General features: G+C 39.0%; 1 protein-coding gene across 1 annotated transcript in view; it reads left to right on the top strand.

The window, feature by feature from the left end:
- C6H2orf73 (chromosome 6 C2orf73 homolog) overlaps positions 1–15,125 on the top strand; it is a 31,042-nt gene extending 15,917 nt beyond the window's left edge. Inside the window, exons 4-5 of the mRNA XM_028514322.2 lie at positions 13,543–13,658; positions 14,495–15,125. Of these exons, the coding sequence (XP_028370123.1) occupies positions 13,543–13,658; positions 14,495–14,809 (431 nt within the window). The 3' untranslated portion in view covers positions 14,810–15,125. The remainder of the gene's footprint in view (positions 1–13,542; positions 13,659–14,494) is intronic.
- Positions 15,126–15,543: the final 418 nt, after the last annotated feature.

The following is a 15,543-nucleotide window of genomic DNA, read 5'->3' on the forward strand; positions in this document are numbered from 1 at the left end:
ATTGTAAATGCTATTTAGCAGGTGTCAACTTTTAGCCTCAATCTATAAACACTATAGAAAATTTGGATATGGTTACAGAACATAATTATGTTGTCAGCCTTGACAAGAAAGTGGATACACAGGTGACAAGATGAGAAGTAGGAGACAAGGGTGCTAATATTATTTAACATGCACACTCGAGATACTATCCAAAGCAGATGAAATAAGGAATACAATAGTAAGGGTAAAGTCCAAGGAACTAGTATAAGAACGAATTTTTGCTCCAGCCCTGCCCTCTTCACTAAACTTCAAGATTATCCACCTACCTACTTAACATCTCTTTTTGGATATCTAATCTCCTTTTCAAATTTAGCATGGATGGAACAGAAAATCTCATTTCCCCCATCCAAACCTTCCTCCACTACCCTTCCCTATCTCAATAAATACCACTTCTATAGCTCAAGTTTTGATCTAGAAGGCATTCTAGAACTCTTATGCTCCACATCAATCCATCAGCAATTTTTTAATATTTTATTGATTATGCTATTACAGTTGTCCCATTTTCCCCCTTTCACTCCCCTCCACCCTGCACACCCCCTCCCACCCATATTCCCCCCCTTTAGTTCTTATCCATGGGTCATACTTATAAATTCTTTGGCTTCTACATTTCCTATACTACTCTTACCCTCCCCCTATTTTCTACCACCATCTATGCTACTTATTCTCTATCTTTTCTCCCTCTCTCCCCCTCCTACTCCCCTGTTGGTAACCCTCCATGTGATCTCCATTTCTGTGGTTCTGTTCCTGTTCTAGTTGTTTGCTTGGTTTGTTTTTGTTTTAGGTGTGGTTGTTAATAATTGTGTTTGCTGTCATTTTATTGTACATGTTTTATATATTCTTTTTCTTAGATAAGTCCCTTTAACATTTCATATAAGGGCTTGGTGATGTTGAACTCCTTTAACTTGACCTTATCTGGGAAGCAGTTTATCTGCCCTTCCATTCTAAATGAAAGCTTTGCTGGATAGAGCAATCTGGGATGTTGGTCCTTGCCTTTCATGACTTGGAATACTTCTTTCCAGCCCCTTCTTGCCTGCAAGGTCTCTTTTGAGAAGTCAGCTGACAGTCTGATGGGAACTCCTTTGTAGGTAACTCTCTCATTTTTTCTTGCTGCTTTTAAGATTCTCTCCTTATCTTTAATCTTGGGTAATGTAATTATGATGTGCCTCGCTGTGTTCCTCCTTGGGTCCAACTTCTTTGGGACTCTCTGAGCTTCCTGGACTTCCTGGAAGTCTTTCCTTTGTCAGATTGGGGAAGTTCTCCTTTATTATTTGTTCAAATAACTTTCCCACTTGTTGCTCTTCCTCTTCTCCTTCTGGTACCCCTATAATTCAGATATTGGAACATTTAAAGATGTCCTGGAGGTTCATAAGCCTCTCATTTTTCTGAATTCTTGTTTCTTCATTATTTTCTGTTTGTTTGATTGTTTCTTTCTTTCTTCTGGTCCACTCCATTGATTTGAGTCCCAGTTTCCTTCCCATCACTGTTGGTTCCCTATACATTTTTCTTCACTTCACTTAGTGTGACCTTCATTTCTTCATTTAATTTGTGACCAATTTCAACCAATTCCGTGAGCATCCTGATCACCAGCACTTTGAACTGTGTATCTGTTAGGTTGGCTATCTCTTCGTTGCTTAGTTGTATTTTTTCTGGAGCTTTGATCTGTTCTTCTGTTTGGGCCATTTTCTTTTTGTCTTGATGTGCCTGTTATGTAGTGAGGGGCAGAGCCTTAGGTATTCACCTGGGTGGGGCAACCCACGTCACTGGGTTGTGATGCTGTATGTGGGGGAGGGGTCCAAGAGGGAATAATGGTGTTTGCTCGGCTCTTCGTGGGATTTCAGTCAGTTCCGCTGCTTCCTCCAAGCAAATTGGGCCCTTCTGGTGCTGATTCCCATGTGAGTGGGCTTGTGCATGTTCTAGGACCTCGTGGGTCTCTCCAGTGAGCTCTCCTGTGAGGCTGGGAGTTTCTCTGGGCACCTCAACACCCACAGGTGTTTTCGGTCAGTGGTTTGAGGCTTTATTTCCCCGAGCTGGGACTCTGGGTCTGTCTCACTCCCCAGTTTCACCTGGTTTATCTGCATGAGAATGTGGGACTGCCAGGTCCGCCAGCCACCTTGTGTGCTGCACCCCTCCACAATCCACTGCCTCACTGGGTCCGCCAGCCGCCGCTTTGCTGTGTGTCCCCTCTGCCCAGCTGCCGACTCTGCTCCTCCTACCAGTCTGGATGAGTGTGTCTTCAACTCTTTGGTTGTTAGACTTCCATACAGTTCAGTTTTCTGTCAGTTCTGGTTGGGTTTTTTTGTTTTTAAATTGTCCTCCTTTTGGTTGTGCGAGGAGGTGCAGTATGTCTACCTACACCTCCATCTTGGCCGGAAGTCCCATCAGCAAATTTTGATACCTCAGTTTTCAAAATATATCCCAAATCTTACCAATGTAGTGCAGCCACTGCTCTCCTGCTTCCATCCTTTCTCCTCTGTAATTTGCTTTCCACACTATCATCAGAAGGATCTTTTAAAAACGTAAGTGATACCACTCTCCTCCTTTAGATCTTCCAGTTACTTCTCACTGTTATGAGAAATAAAGTGCCTACTACCATTCTTAGTACACAGTGAGCAACAATGGTAGCTATTACTATTAATTATTGCATTGTACTAAATTAAGTATTGAGTTAGAGTCTGGCTTTGGGAACCTGGGGTAGGCATCTTCTTTACTCCCTCCACTTGACTTCTCTCCTATCCTCCTTTCTTCTCCCTCCTCCTGGCCCTCTCCTTCTGTCTCGGTCTGTTCTTTTATTGGTATTTCTTATTGCCTAGATCACTCCTTTATCCCAGGTCCTAGCACAATGCCCAGACTCAACCAACATTTATTGATTAGTTTAATGACAATTACATATTGTCCAACAGATTATTTTAAAGTCATAATGTAATTTAACTGACAAGCACACCAATATAGGCCTGCAATTTATTCATATTTTAGATTGTATTTGTACATTAGGTAAAAGTGATTTGAAAAGAATATTTTATGTAATTTTTGAAATATGTGTATAAACTAGTCTATATATGCCAGATTATGCATGCGGACATAGAAAATGTGTATATAAACAGGCACTAATGTCAATTAAAAGTCATCTCATAGTCATCCTGCTCCATCAGCCCACTTAATTACGTCTGGTCCTTGGCATTTCAGCAATGTCATCTTGTGCTGACAGTGAAAGTGCCCTTTATGCCTTACACCACCACACAGTTTCCTGGCTTCTGTCCACAGCCAGTCCAACAAATGACTATGGTCCATCATATCTGAGTCCCTGTAAGAATAAGTATTCATTCTGGGTTTTACGTAATACAACTTTATACATGGGACAGGCTGATCTAGTTTGTGAGGGAGGTATTTCATATTTCAATGAAACTTTGGCTATTTATCAACTACTTGATATTTTAACATTCTTTTGAATTTCAAATTCAGGTACAGAGGCAAAAATAATTTTCTAAATAAGATTTTAGTTTGTGTTGCTTTTTCTGAACCAAGGGGTAACATAACATTTACTTGCTGTAATTATTTTCAAGTTTTTTATTTTTTTCACTATATTTTGAAATTCACCTGTACTATTATTTTTACATTAATAATCTTTTCATGTAAGATCAAAATAATATTATTTAGAGAAATGGGCTTTCTAACAGACAAATATTACTCATATTTCTTAAGTAGACACAAACAAAATGCTAAGAAAATTTCTCAGAGTAAAGGCTAAGTTTCCTCCAAGGCAAGCAGTTAGTTGTGTATTTGAATAAATCTTGGCTTTGCTAATAAACTATAGAAGGCTAGATGCCAACTTGTTTGTTGTATCCTTATTTAGAAGAATTTCTATTTTAATTTGATCAAGTTTCTAAGAACCAGTGGGTTTCAAACATTCTTCATAGACTTTGCCTTATTTTTTGTAAGTCTCAACTAACAAGGCTTCTTTTAAGTAATTAGTTTGGGTCTGATTTGAATTCTTAGGTAGAGTAACCACTAAGAACTTGAATATCTTTTTAATTTTCTTTAAATCTTGATTTTTTAAATTTATTTTATTGTTGTTCAAATACAGTTGTCTCCATTTTCCCACCACCACCTACCACCCTCCATTCTCCTCCCCTTTGGCTTTTCTATGGGTCCTTGATATGTGCTCCTTGACACCCTTCCCCTTCTTTTCCCCATTATCTTCCTCCCCACTCCCCTCTGGTTACTGTCAGTTTGTTCTTTTTTTTTCTTTTTTTAAACATATTTTATTGATTATACTATTACAGTTGTCCCATTTCCCCCCTTCTCTCCCCTCCACCCTGTACCCCCTCTCCCACCCACATTCCCCCTCTTTAGTTCATGTCCATGTGTCATACTTGTGAGTTCTTTAGCTTCTACATTTCCCGTACTATTCTTGCCCTCCCCCTATCTATTTTCAACCTACATTCTATGCTACTTATTCTCTATACCTTTTCCCCCTCTCTCCTCCTCCCACCCCCCTGCTGCTAGCCCTCCATGTGCCCTCCATTTCTGTGGTTCTGTTCCTGTTCTAGTTGTTTACTTAGTTTCTTTTGGTTTTGCTTTAGGTGTGGTTGTTAATAATTGTGAATTTGCTGTCCTTTTACTATACATGTCTTTTCTTTATCTTCTTTTCTTAGATAAGTCCCTTTAGCATTTCATAAAATAAGGGCTTGGTGATGATGAACTCCTTTAATTTGACCTTATGTGAAAAGCACTTTATCTGCCCTTCCATTCTAAATGAGAGCTTTGCTGGATAGAGCAATCTTGGATGGAGGTCCTTGCCTTTCATGACTTGGAATACTTCTTTCCAGCCCCTTCTTGCCTGCAAAGTCTCTTTTGAGAAATCAGCTGACAGTCTGATGGGAACTCCTTTGTAGGTTACTGTCCCCTTATCTCTTTCTGCTTCTAGGATTCTCTCCTTCATTTTTACCTTGGCTAATGTAATGATGATGTGCCTTGGTGTGTTTCTTCTTGGGTCCAACTTCTTTGGGGCTCTCTGAGCTTCTTGGATTTCTTGGAAGACTGTTCCCTTTGCCAGATTGGGGAAGTTCTCCTTTATTATTTGTTCAAATAACTTTTCCACTTGTTGCTCCTCCCCTTCTGGTACCCCTATAATTCAGATGTTGGAATGTTTAAAGGTGTCCTGGATGCTCTTAAGCTTTTCCTCGATTTTTTGAATTCTTATTTCATTATGCTTTCCTGCTTGGTTGATTCTATCTTCCTTCTGGTCCACTGTATTGTTTTGAGACTCAGATTCCTTCCTTTCACTATTGGCTCTCCTCCATATATCTTCCTGCATCTCTTTTATGGTAACCTGCATCCTTTCCTGTAAGTTGCGCCCAAAGTCAACCAATTCTGTGAGCTTTCTGATCACCAGTGTTTTGAACTGTGCATCTGATAGATTGGCTATTTCTTGGTCACTCAAAAGGATGAGTCCTGGGGGACTGATCTGCTCTGTTGGAAACATATCTTATATCTTTCCCTATCTCTCCTTTTTTCTTTTTCTGGTCTGGTCGCTCTTGTTACGGCGGGGGGCAGAGCCTTAGGTGTTCACCGGGGCTGGGCACCCCAGTCGCTAGATTGTGACGTTATATGTGGGGGCAGGGGCGGGAGCAGGGACGGGAGGGAACAATGGTGGTAGTTCTGTTCTGGGCTCAGACCCTTCTCTGGGATCCTGGGCTGCGAGCTCTGCTCTGGTCCACAATCGCTGCCTCACTGGGTCCCCCAGCCGCAGCTTGCGTACTCAGGGTCCACCGCTGCGTTCTTGCGCCCTGGATGGCTGTCGCGCTGATTTCGCGCCAAATTTTCCCCGACCTCCGCGCACCACTGACCCGCGCCAGCCCCGCGTCCGCCCGGCTCGTCTTCTCCTACCAGTCTGGATGTACGGGTCTACTTCAACTTCTTGGCTGTCCGACTTCCATTCAGATAAATCCTCTGTCAGTTCTGAGTGTTATTCTATCTGTAAATTATTGTTGTTCTTTTCTTGGTTGTGCGAGGAAGTACGGTGCGTCCACCTATTCCTCCATCTTGCCGGAAGTCTAGTTTGTTCTTAATTTCAATGTCTCTGCTTATATTTTGCTTGCTTGTTTGTTTTGTTGATTAGGTTCCACTTATAGGCGAGATCATATAGTATTTCTCTTTCACCACCTGGTGTATTTCACTTAGCATAATGATCTCCAGTTCCATCCATGCTATCAAAAAGGGTAGGATCTTTTTCTTTCTTTCTGCTGTGTAGTATTCCATAGTGTAGACATACCACAGATTTATTTATTTTTTATTTTATTTTAATTATCATTCAAGTACAGTTTTCTATCTTTTACTCCCATCCTGGCCCACTCACCCAGCCCTCCCCACCTCCCTCCCTTTTCCACCCACCCCTAGTTTTTGTCCATGTGTCCTTTATAATTGTTCCTATAAACCCTTCCCCTTTTCCCCTGAAATTCCCTCCCCTCTCCCCTCTGAACACTGTCAGCCTGTTCTCAATTTCAGTGTCTTTGGTTATATTTTGCTTCTGTTTTGTTGATCAGGTTCCTGTTAAAGGTGAGATCATATGCATACTACAGGTTTTTGATCTACTCATTTACTGATGGGCACCTAGGTTGCTTCCAGCATTTGGCTATTGTAAATTGTGCTGCTATAAACACTGGGGTACATAGGTTCTTTTGGATTGGTCTTTCAGGGTTATTAGGGTAAAATTGTAGTGAAATGCAATGAAATTGCTGGGTCAAAAGGCAGTTCCATTTTTAGTTTTCTGAGGAAATTCCATACTGTTTTCCACAATGGCTGCACCAGTCTGCATTCCCCACAACAGTGCACTAGGGTTCCCTTTTCCCCACAACCTCACCAGCACTTGTTGTTTGTTGATTTGTTTATGATGGCCATTCTGACAGGTGTGAAGTGGTATCTCACTGTGGTTTTAATTTGCATGTCTCCAATGAGTAGTGATGCTGAGCATCCTTTCATATGTCTCTGGGCCCTTTGTATATCCTCCTTGGAGAAGTGTCTGTTCAGGTCCTTTGCCTACTTTTTAATTGGATTGTGTGTCTTCCTAGTGTCGAGTCATGTAAGTTCTTTATATAATTTGGAGATCAAACCTTTGTCTGAGGTATATCATTTGCAAATATGTTTTCCCATATGGTTGGTTCCCTTTCATTTTGTTGATTTTTTTTTTTGGCTGTGCATAAGCTTTATATTTTGGTGAAGTCCCATTTGTTTATTCTTCCTTTATGTCCCTTGTTCTAGGGGACATATCGGTGAAAATATTGCTGCATGTGATGTCTGAGGTTTTCCTGCCTATGTTCTCCTCTAGGACTTCTATGGTGTCACAACTTATATTTAAGTCTTTCATTTGTTTATGGTATAAGTTGGTGGTCAAGTTTCATTTTTTTTGCACATAGCTGTCCAGATCTCCCAACACCATTTGTTGAAGAGGCTATTTTTACTCCATTTTATACTTCTGTCCCCTTTGTCAAATATTAATTGACCATAAAGACATGGGTTTATTTCTGGACTCTCTATTCTGTTCCATTGATCTATGTGTCTGTTCTTATGCCAGTCCCAGAGATGTTTTCTCATATAGATGTTCTTCACTACTGTGGGTTTCTTTAAAAGTCTTGTATATTTGCATAAGTGAACATGGCAGTTATGTCTAATTTTGACAGGCATAATGTCTGGGTAAGGAATTTCTCTCTATAATATCTGATATTACCCTTCTCCTTTTATTGGGCTGCATAAAGAAAATTTTTTAAGTTATTGTTTTTGAGATTTTGAGAGGTTCTAGATCACTACTATATAAAATGATTCATTTAAATTGATTTAATTGACCTCCTTCTGAAATATCTGTTATCTGCATAATAAAGCACTCCAAAATTTAGTTGCTTAAAGAACGACTACTTTATTTGCTCATAATTCTGCAATCTGAACTGGGCTCAGCTGGGCAGTTCTTCAGCTGGCCTGGCTGGTGGGTGCTCACGTGGCTGCATTCAGTTGGCAGGTTGTCTGAAGATTGGACTCAGATAAGGGCACTGGAATGATTAGGCCTCTCCATCTCCTTGTGGTATCTCCATGTGATTTCTCCAGCAGGGTAGCTGGACTTCTTACCTGGCAGCTGAGGACCCTCCAAAATGAAAAATCGGAAGCTTTAAGGCTTTCTTAAGGTTTATGCCTAGAGCTGGCACCATGCTACTTCTGTCAAATCCTATTCACTAAAACCAATCACAAGGCCAGTTCCTATTAACAAGGAGGTGACTGTTCGAGGGTGTGAATACTGGGATGCCTGGTTCACTGGGGCCACCAATATGACAGACTCTGTAATGTCCTTACATGGTTCTTTCTGTGAGAGTTTAGGAATGCCCCACTCCTTACATGTGTCTGAAAATGTCTTTAAATTGCTCTCTTTAATGAATGAAATGCATGATGTCCTATCCCTTTACATTCTCATGTTACAAATATTTACAATTTACTATCTCTCTATTAGCTTTGCCCATGGTGCTGTTCACTGAACAGGAATCTTAAATTTTGATGTGATCAGGTTTATCAAGTTTACATCTACGGGTTGTGTACTGGTCGCTTATGAAGAGTTTTCCTACCCTTCGGTCACAAAAATATTCTTCTATATTTTCCTCTCTTAACAATTTACCTTCCACAATTATGTCTTTAGACCTAGATTCCACCTTTATCTGTGGTGGTAAATAGGGGAGCTTTTCCATTTTTCTCCATGGAGTGAAGTTTTCTGGACACCGATTACTAAACAATCTACACTCCCGTCGTTGACTTGTGGGACCTCCTTGATTGTATCTTAGTGTTCACTATATAAATGGGTTTGTCTCTGAGCTCTGTTCCTTAGGTTAATTTTCAGTTGGTCAGTACTGAAATGTCTTCATTATATGAACTTTTTGTTTTTCTTAATATCTAACAGGGAAAGTTTCCATTCTTTCCTCTTCCTTTTCAGAGTTGACCCCTCCATTTATGGACCTTTATTTTTCCATCTAAACTTTGGAATTCATGACATTCCTCAAAGTATCCAGCGGGAACTTCGATTGGGTTGTATTGACATTATAGATTAATTTAGGAAAAATTGTCTCCTTTGTGGTAACATACTATATCCCCTTCTAAGTGTATGAAATGTCTATTTAGTTCTACTCTTTTTGTTTAAGTTAAAACTTTAAATATTTTTCTATAGAGATCTTCTGAATTATTTGTTAACTTTTAGAAACTTTATACTATATTGATTCTGTTCCTACAGAAAATGTATCTTATTTTTCATTTTCTTTTCTAGTAGGTTACTGTTATTATAGCAAAATGCTTTTGATTTTTATACACTTACTGCTTACCTTGCCACACCCTTATTCTCATCATTTATTGATTCTACTGGTTTTTCTATTCAGGTAATTATAATCACCTACAAATAAGGAACTTTTTCTTTTTTCTTTACAATAATTATACTACTTTTTTCTTTTTAAAATAATATTCACCAGGATCTCCATTAGTATGTTAAACAGCAGAATTTTAGTTCTCAGTGTTATGGGTATGATACTTATTTTTCTATTCTTTAGTCTTTGTCTTTTTAAGGAGACAAAAAAATTGTATTTTCTTCTATACTCCTCAGGCACCCTCCTTGATTTATTTCTATTCTTGAGTTCTTCCTCTAGGAATTTTTCAAAGTAGGACTTTTTGAGGGGAAAATATTTTTGAGGCCTTCTTTACCTCCCAATATTTTTTATTGTGACTTCAGAGTTAAATGACAGTTTAGTTGGATATAATAATTCTAGGCTTAAAATCCTTTTCCTTTAATATTTTTAAAATGTTAAATCAGTTACCATTATATCCAATGTCGTTTTGAAATTTGATATAAATCTGCTTCTTCTTTGTTGGTAACCTACCTCTCCTCTTTGAAGACATTTAGAATTATGACCTTAAAATTCCCTGTAAATGTCTTAGATGTTTTTCCTTATCTACCCTACAGGATTGAGAAGAGAGTGAGGCAAGTAAGAAGGCTAGGGTGTAAAATTTAAGGAGGCTCTCACTCCCAGGATCATGTAAGCACCCCTTAAATTTTGCATCCCATCTGCCTCACTTACTCCTGGCCCTGCTACCTGTGTTGTAATCTGTGAGCCCTCTCAATCTGAGGCTTTTGAACTTTAATTCTTGGATATTTATCAGCATTATTTCTTCAAATATTTCCTTCTCTCTATTTCTTCTTCTAGATCTCCTGAATTCTAGCATTGGTACTTCTACTGTCCATGTCTCTTAGCTTCTATTTTATATTTTTATTTTTTTATCCTTTCCTGCTGCCTTTTGGAAGAGTTTGTTAGTCTGGTTGTCTACCTCATGAATCTTGTTATTTATCTTATCTTTTAAATTTTAATTATTTTTATTTCTAATATTTCATATGATTCTTTTTTATGACCACTAATTCTTGTTTCATAATAATATCTTCTATATCTTTGAGGATATTTGTTATGGTTATTTTAATTTTTAGTTCCTAGATTCTAGTAATACTACTTCCCATAGTATATATTTTAAATTTTGTTGTCTTTCTTTTATAGTCCAGGGTGTCTAACTCGCTGCAGCTCAGGATATGAATGTGGCCCAACACAAAATCATAAATTTACTTAAAACTTTTTTTGCTCATCAGTTCTTCCATTTTTGTTAGTGTTTGTGTGTTTAATGTATGGCCCAAGACAACTCTTCTTCCAGGGTGGCCCAGAGACCCCAAAAGGACACCCCTGTTGGTCAGGTTCCCTGAGGGGAATCAGCAGCCCTGTGCAGGCAAAGACTAAAGACAGGCTTGCATGCCTCCCATTGAATTTCAGGAAAGAAAGTAAGGGTCGGGCTGGAGAGCATCAGTCCCCATGAAACGATGTTGACCATCTCCAATTGTCACTGCTCTAGACCAGTTCTCAGGTCAGCACTCTGCTTCTTTCCCCTTTAAACTCTTAAAAAGAGTTTAAGCATCACTGAGAGAAGGACATCTCTTGGCATTTTTCACCAGCACTGATGGTTGCTAGGGGAATGGTGAAGGAAATCCCCAAAGGGGCAGCACACACCTTTTTTTGATCACCTTCTTATCCAAAGGGACTTCTGTGCCCTTCTGATGTTATTGAATTGACAACAGATGGCTAGACAGTTTCTGCCAGTTTCTGCCAGTTTCTGCAGCCCTGCAAGAAGCAGTGATCTCCCCAAGGCAATGTGCAGGAAAGTCAAGAGCAGATTTCAAAAGCTTTCCCCAACCTATTCTCTGTTGGCTGCACCTGACCTCCCTGCCCTCCTGCAAGCTACTACCAACCCTTTATAGCAGTTCACTAACACCTCACAGATTTTGGTAGTTCGTCAGGTTTGTGCTGCTTCTCCCTTCCACAGCTTCCCCTTTTTGTCAGAACACGGAAGAGCTGGCCCCTGCCTGACTCTGACCCCAGCATCCTAGAGACTTTGTCTTTAATCCTCACAATTCTGAAAGCAAATTACTTCTATTCCTATTTTTAGAGAGGATGGAATTGAATCTCAGTGAAGTTAAATGACTTTGTTCCAAGTCACATAGCTAGGAAATGTGGTGAAGCTGGAATGGGAAAACATGTCTGTCTTCTCCCAAAGCCCAGGCTTGGGGTACTTCATTAACCCTTCCTGAGTAAGACCTCAATTTAAAGCTGCTTTATGTTACTTAAAAAGTTATCAAACTGTGTTTCTGAAAACACTGATGTCCTGTGAGCTGGTCCAAGGCATTCACCCAGAAACTGGTAGTCTTTTTTCCGATTGATGGGAAGAAGTAGTTACGGTTAGAATTTTCAATGTTAGAATTTTCCACAAATTTCTATTAAATCTTTGACACCTATTGTTCTTTTGTGTGCTAGCAAATCTGAAGAGAAAGATAATGATTAGGTAGGAAATGAGTTTTGAATATCTGATCTCAATTGGAAATCAAGTACATGTTATCAGTTAGCATTTTGTTTTTTACCAACTAACTGGGAAAAGATTGTTATTTCATATCAGGTAATATATATTTGAACACTCATCATTCTTGGTAACATTAGTTTGTATCAATGGTTGAATACTGAATTGATGAATTCCTAATAAATGTGCATTTACCAACATATTTTTCCTTCATGTATATCCTCCCGAATTTTAAAGACATGATTTAAAATTTTTAAATCTTACATTTAACAGGTAACTCATGCACACAGTACAAAATTCAAATGTTACAATAGGATATACAGTGAGAGTGAATCCACCTCTATCATTCAGTCAGCTAATTCTCTTTCCATACAAAACCACTCTTGCCAGTTTCTTATCATTTCATAGATATGGTAGGTGTACAGAAGGTCTTATGTACATATATTTTTTAAAGATTTTATTTATTTTTTAGAGAGGGGAAGAAAGGGAGAAAGAGAGGGAGAGAGACATCAAGGTAAGGCCACCTCTCATGTGCCCCCAACTGGAGACCCGGCTGACAAGGCAGGCACGTGTCCTAGGCTGGAAATTGAACCAGCGACTCCTTGATTTGCAGGCCGGCACTCAACCACTAAGCCACACTGGCAAGGGGTTATGTACATATGTTTTATAAAATGGGGAATTTTCAAATTTTGGCTTAATAGAATTTTATGCCACTAAATTAGGAATTATCCTGACTTCTTACATAACCTTAAATGCTAAAAATAAAGTGAGTTTTAAAAATTATTTAAATACTAGCTCTGACTAGTGTGGCTCACTGGGTTGAACATTGTCCCACAAACCGAGAGGTCCCAGTTCGATTTCCCATCAGGGCACATGCCAGGGTTGCAGGCCAGGTTCCTGGTTGGGGGTGTGCAAGAGGCAACCGATTAATGTTTCTCTTGCACATCAGCGCCATTCTCTGTCTCTTTCTCCTTCCCTTTCTCTCTGTCTAAAACTAAATAAAATCTTTAAAGATTATTTAAAGTACTAAATATAGAGTAGAGAGACCAATATAAAAATCCCTATTTGCCCATCACCCAGGTTGATTATTTAAAAGTCTTGGTTTAATACTCTTACAAATTTTCTGAGCTCCTGTCAATGAGAAATGAAAAGAATTAGGTTTTCAACTGCAGCAGCCCCAGGGTCTTCCAGTTTGTTCTGTTGGTGTTAGCTGGGAACAATTTATGTATACATTTCTCATAGCCTTTCCAGGAGTAAAACTAAGTTGAAAAATATATTGTACTTACACTTTTCTGAAAACTTTGGTTGGTATCTGTGCAAGAAGTATACCTAACAGATTTTTAAAGCATTAATATTAGTTTTTAAATTTCTAGTAATTGCACATGTGGGGCTCATTTGTTGAGTTTAATTTGGTTCCTTTCATAGAGAAATAATCCATTGCATTTATTATTTAGATATATGTAAGTGACTTGCATGCTTAAAGTAACTTAGTTTTATTAGCACTTTTTGATGAAGCATGAATATTATGAATGCTGATTTTATATCCACCCACAAATGTAATTTTTGTCCAGACTTCACAAATCTCATTTTTTTTCTTAGTTCCACTTGCCTGTCCTGATGCGTCTGCAGAACTTCAAAAGAATTTTATAGAATGCATATCTTTTATACACCAATATGATGCCCGGAAAACTCCCAATGAGCCTTTCAGGGGCAAGGTGAGACAATATTTAGAATCAATTATTTAATACTTGAGAAAGGGATATGTTTACATGAGAACTAAATTTAAACCTTTTCAAACCATAATCACCTTTCTCAAACTCTATTTAAACAAGTTAACATGGTTACTAATAAGACAAAATCTCAACCATGCCATAGTTAAAACTAAGGAATGATGTCATAATTTTGGATCACAGCATTTGGAATGTGGTTTAAATAATTAAAATCGTTCACTTTCAATATCAGCAAAGCCGCAGTTTGATAACTTTTGATCTGCTCACGTGTGCGCTGCAGGAGGATCAAACAGAAATGTAATAGTCAACTGCTGGATTTTTCCCAACTGCGAATGTTTGTTTTCATGTTTCACTGTAGCTAAGTCTTTTGTTGGAACTAGTGGACATTTGGGATGCACTCATCAATCCTCGGGTCTATGGACTGTAGTTTCTATTGTATCCCTAGCACAACCCAGACAGGAAGACATGAAAATTGATAGGGATAGACTTACACAGTCCATATGACAGCAAAGTTGAGCATGTGAGATAGTGAGACACTGCATCCCTGACTTTCTGCTTTTCCATTCCTGCTCATTTTCTAGGGCACCCTCCTTTATAATTCATTTAAAAGTTTCACCACGGGACGGGAGTAGGGGGCAGAAAACTGTACTTGAACAATGATTGAAATAAAAAAAAAAAAAAGTTTCACCAGTAATTATCATGGGTGAAGAAGCAGAAAGCTAAGTGCCTGAATCACCAGGTCTTGATCTAACACATGAACTCATTCGCATTTCCAGCAACTTGTGCTCCCTGGTTAATGTCAACTTTGTTTTCCTTTCCAGCGACACGGAGTCTTCATTCAGAAAGAGATAAAGCCAGGGAGTAGGCCAAGAGTCCCTAATGGAACAGAGGTATTACTAAATGCTCCAGGGTCATGCTCTTCAGAACAGTCCAAAACAACAGAGAAAGGAAATTCAGCAGAAAGCAAAATGATCTCACCGGGTCTCTGCCTCTTCCGACAAAATCCCCAAGAGCTGTTAGAGACTAAAACTCACTTATCAGAAACAGACGTCAGAGAGGCAGCCAAGGCACGCCCCAGAAGTCCTGAGAGAAGGGAGAAGATTGCAGACGTCTTTCAAGCAACTGCAGTCGTTTGAAATCAAACACAGTCCCTCAAGTCCACCAATAAAAAGTTGGGATAAATTATCTTCTTGAGATAAAGATACAATCCTTGGAATGTAGAGAAATTTCACAGTCATCATATAGGCCCTTGCATTTGCTTTTTCTCTTAATAATAACCTCAGAACATACAATTTACATAAATGGGAAAATAAAAAAGAGACAATTGCAACATACCAAAATTTTAAGAGTGGTCTCCAATAGGTTATGGATTATGAGACATATTTCTATGTCATACTATTTTTTAAAGATTTTATTTTTTTAGAGAGGGAGAAAGAAGGGTGGGAAGAAAGAAAGAGAAACATCAATGCAAGAAATATCATTTGGTTGCCTCTCATAGGTGCCCTGACCGGGGAACAAACCTGTAATCCAGGCATGTGCCCTGCCCAGGAATCCCAGAGACCTGTTGTTTTGTGGGACAACACCCAGCCAACTGAGCCACACCAGTCAGGGTTCTATGTCACATTATTTATGAATAAATATTATTAACCTGTTAGAAGACAGGCTCTTTAGATAGTCATTAGTTATGGCTCTGGAATCAAACAAACCTGGGTTGAAATTTGGGCTCTGCCATGTATGAGCTGTGTGACCCTGTGGGTAAATTACTTAATCTCTCTAGACTTCGGTTTCCTCACCTGTAAAATTAGAATGATAGTGACCTCATAAGTTTATTGAGCATGAGATTATGCACACTGATCTATCAGTGACCCAT

This window comes from Phyllostomus discolor, chromosome 6 (assembly GCF_004126475.2).
Source record: "Phyllostomus discolor isolate MPI-MPIP mPhyDis1 chromosome 6, mPhyDis1.pri.v3, whole genome shotgun sequence".
NCBI lineage: Eukaryota > Metazoa > Chordata > Mammalia > Chiroptera > Phyllostomidae > Phyllostomus > Phyllostomus discolor.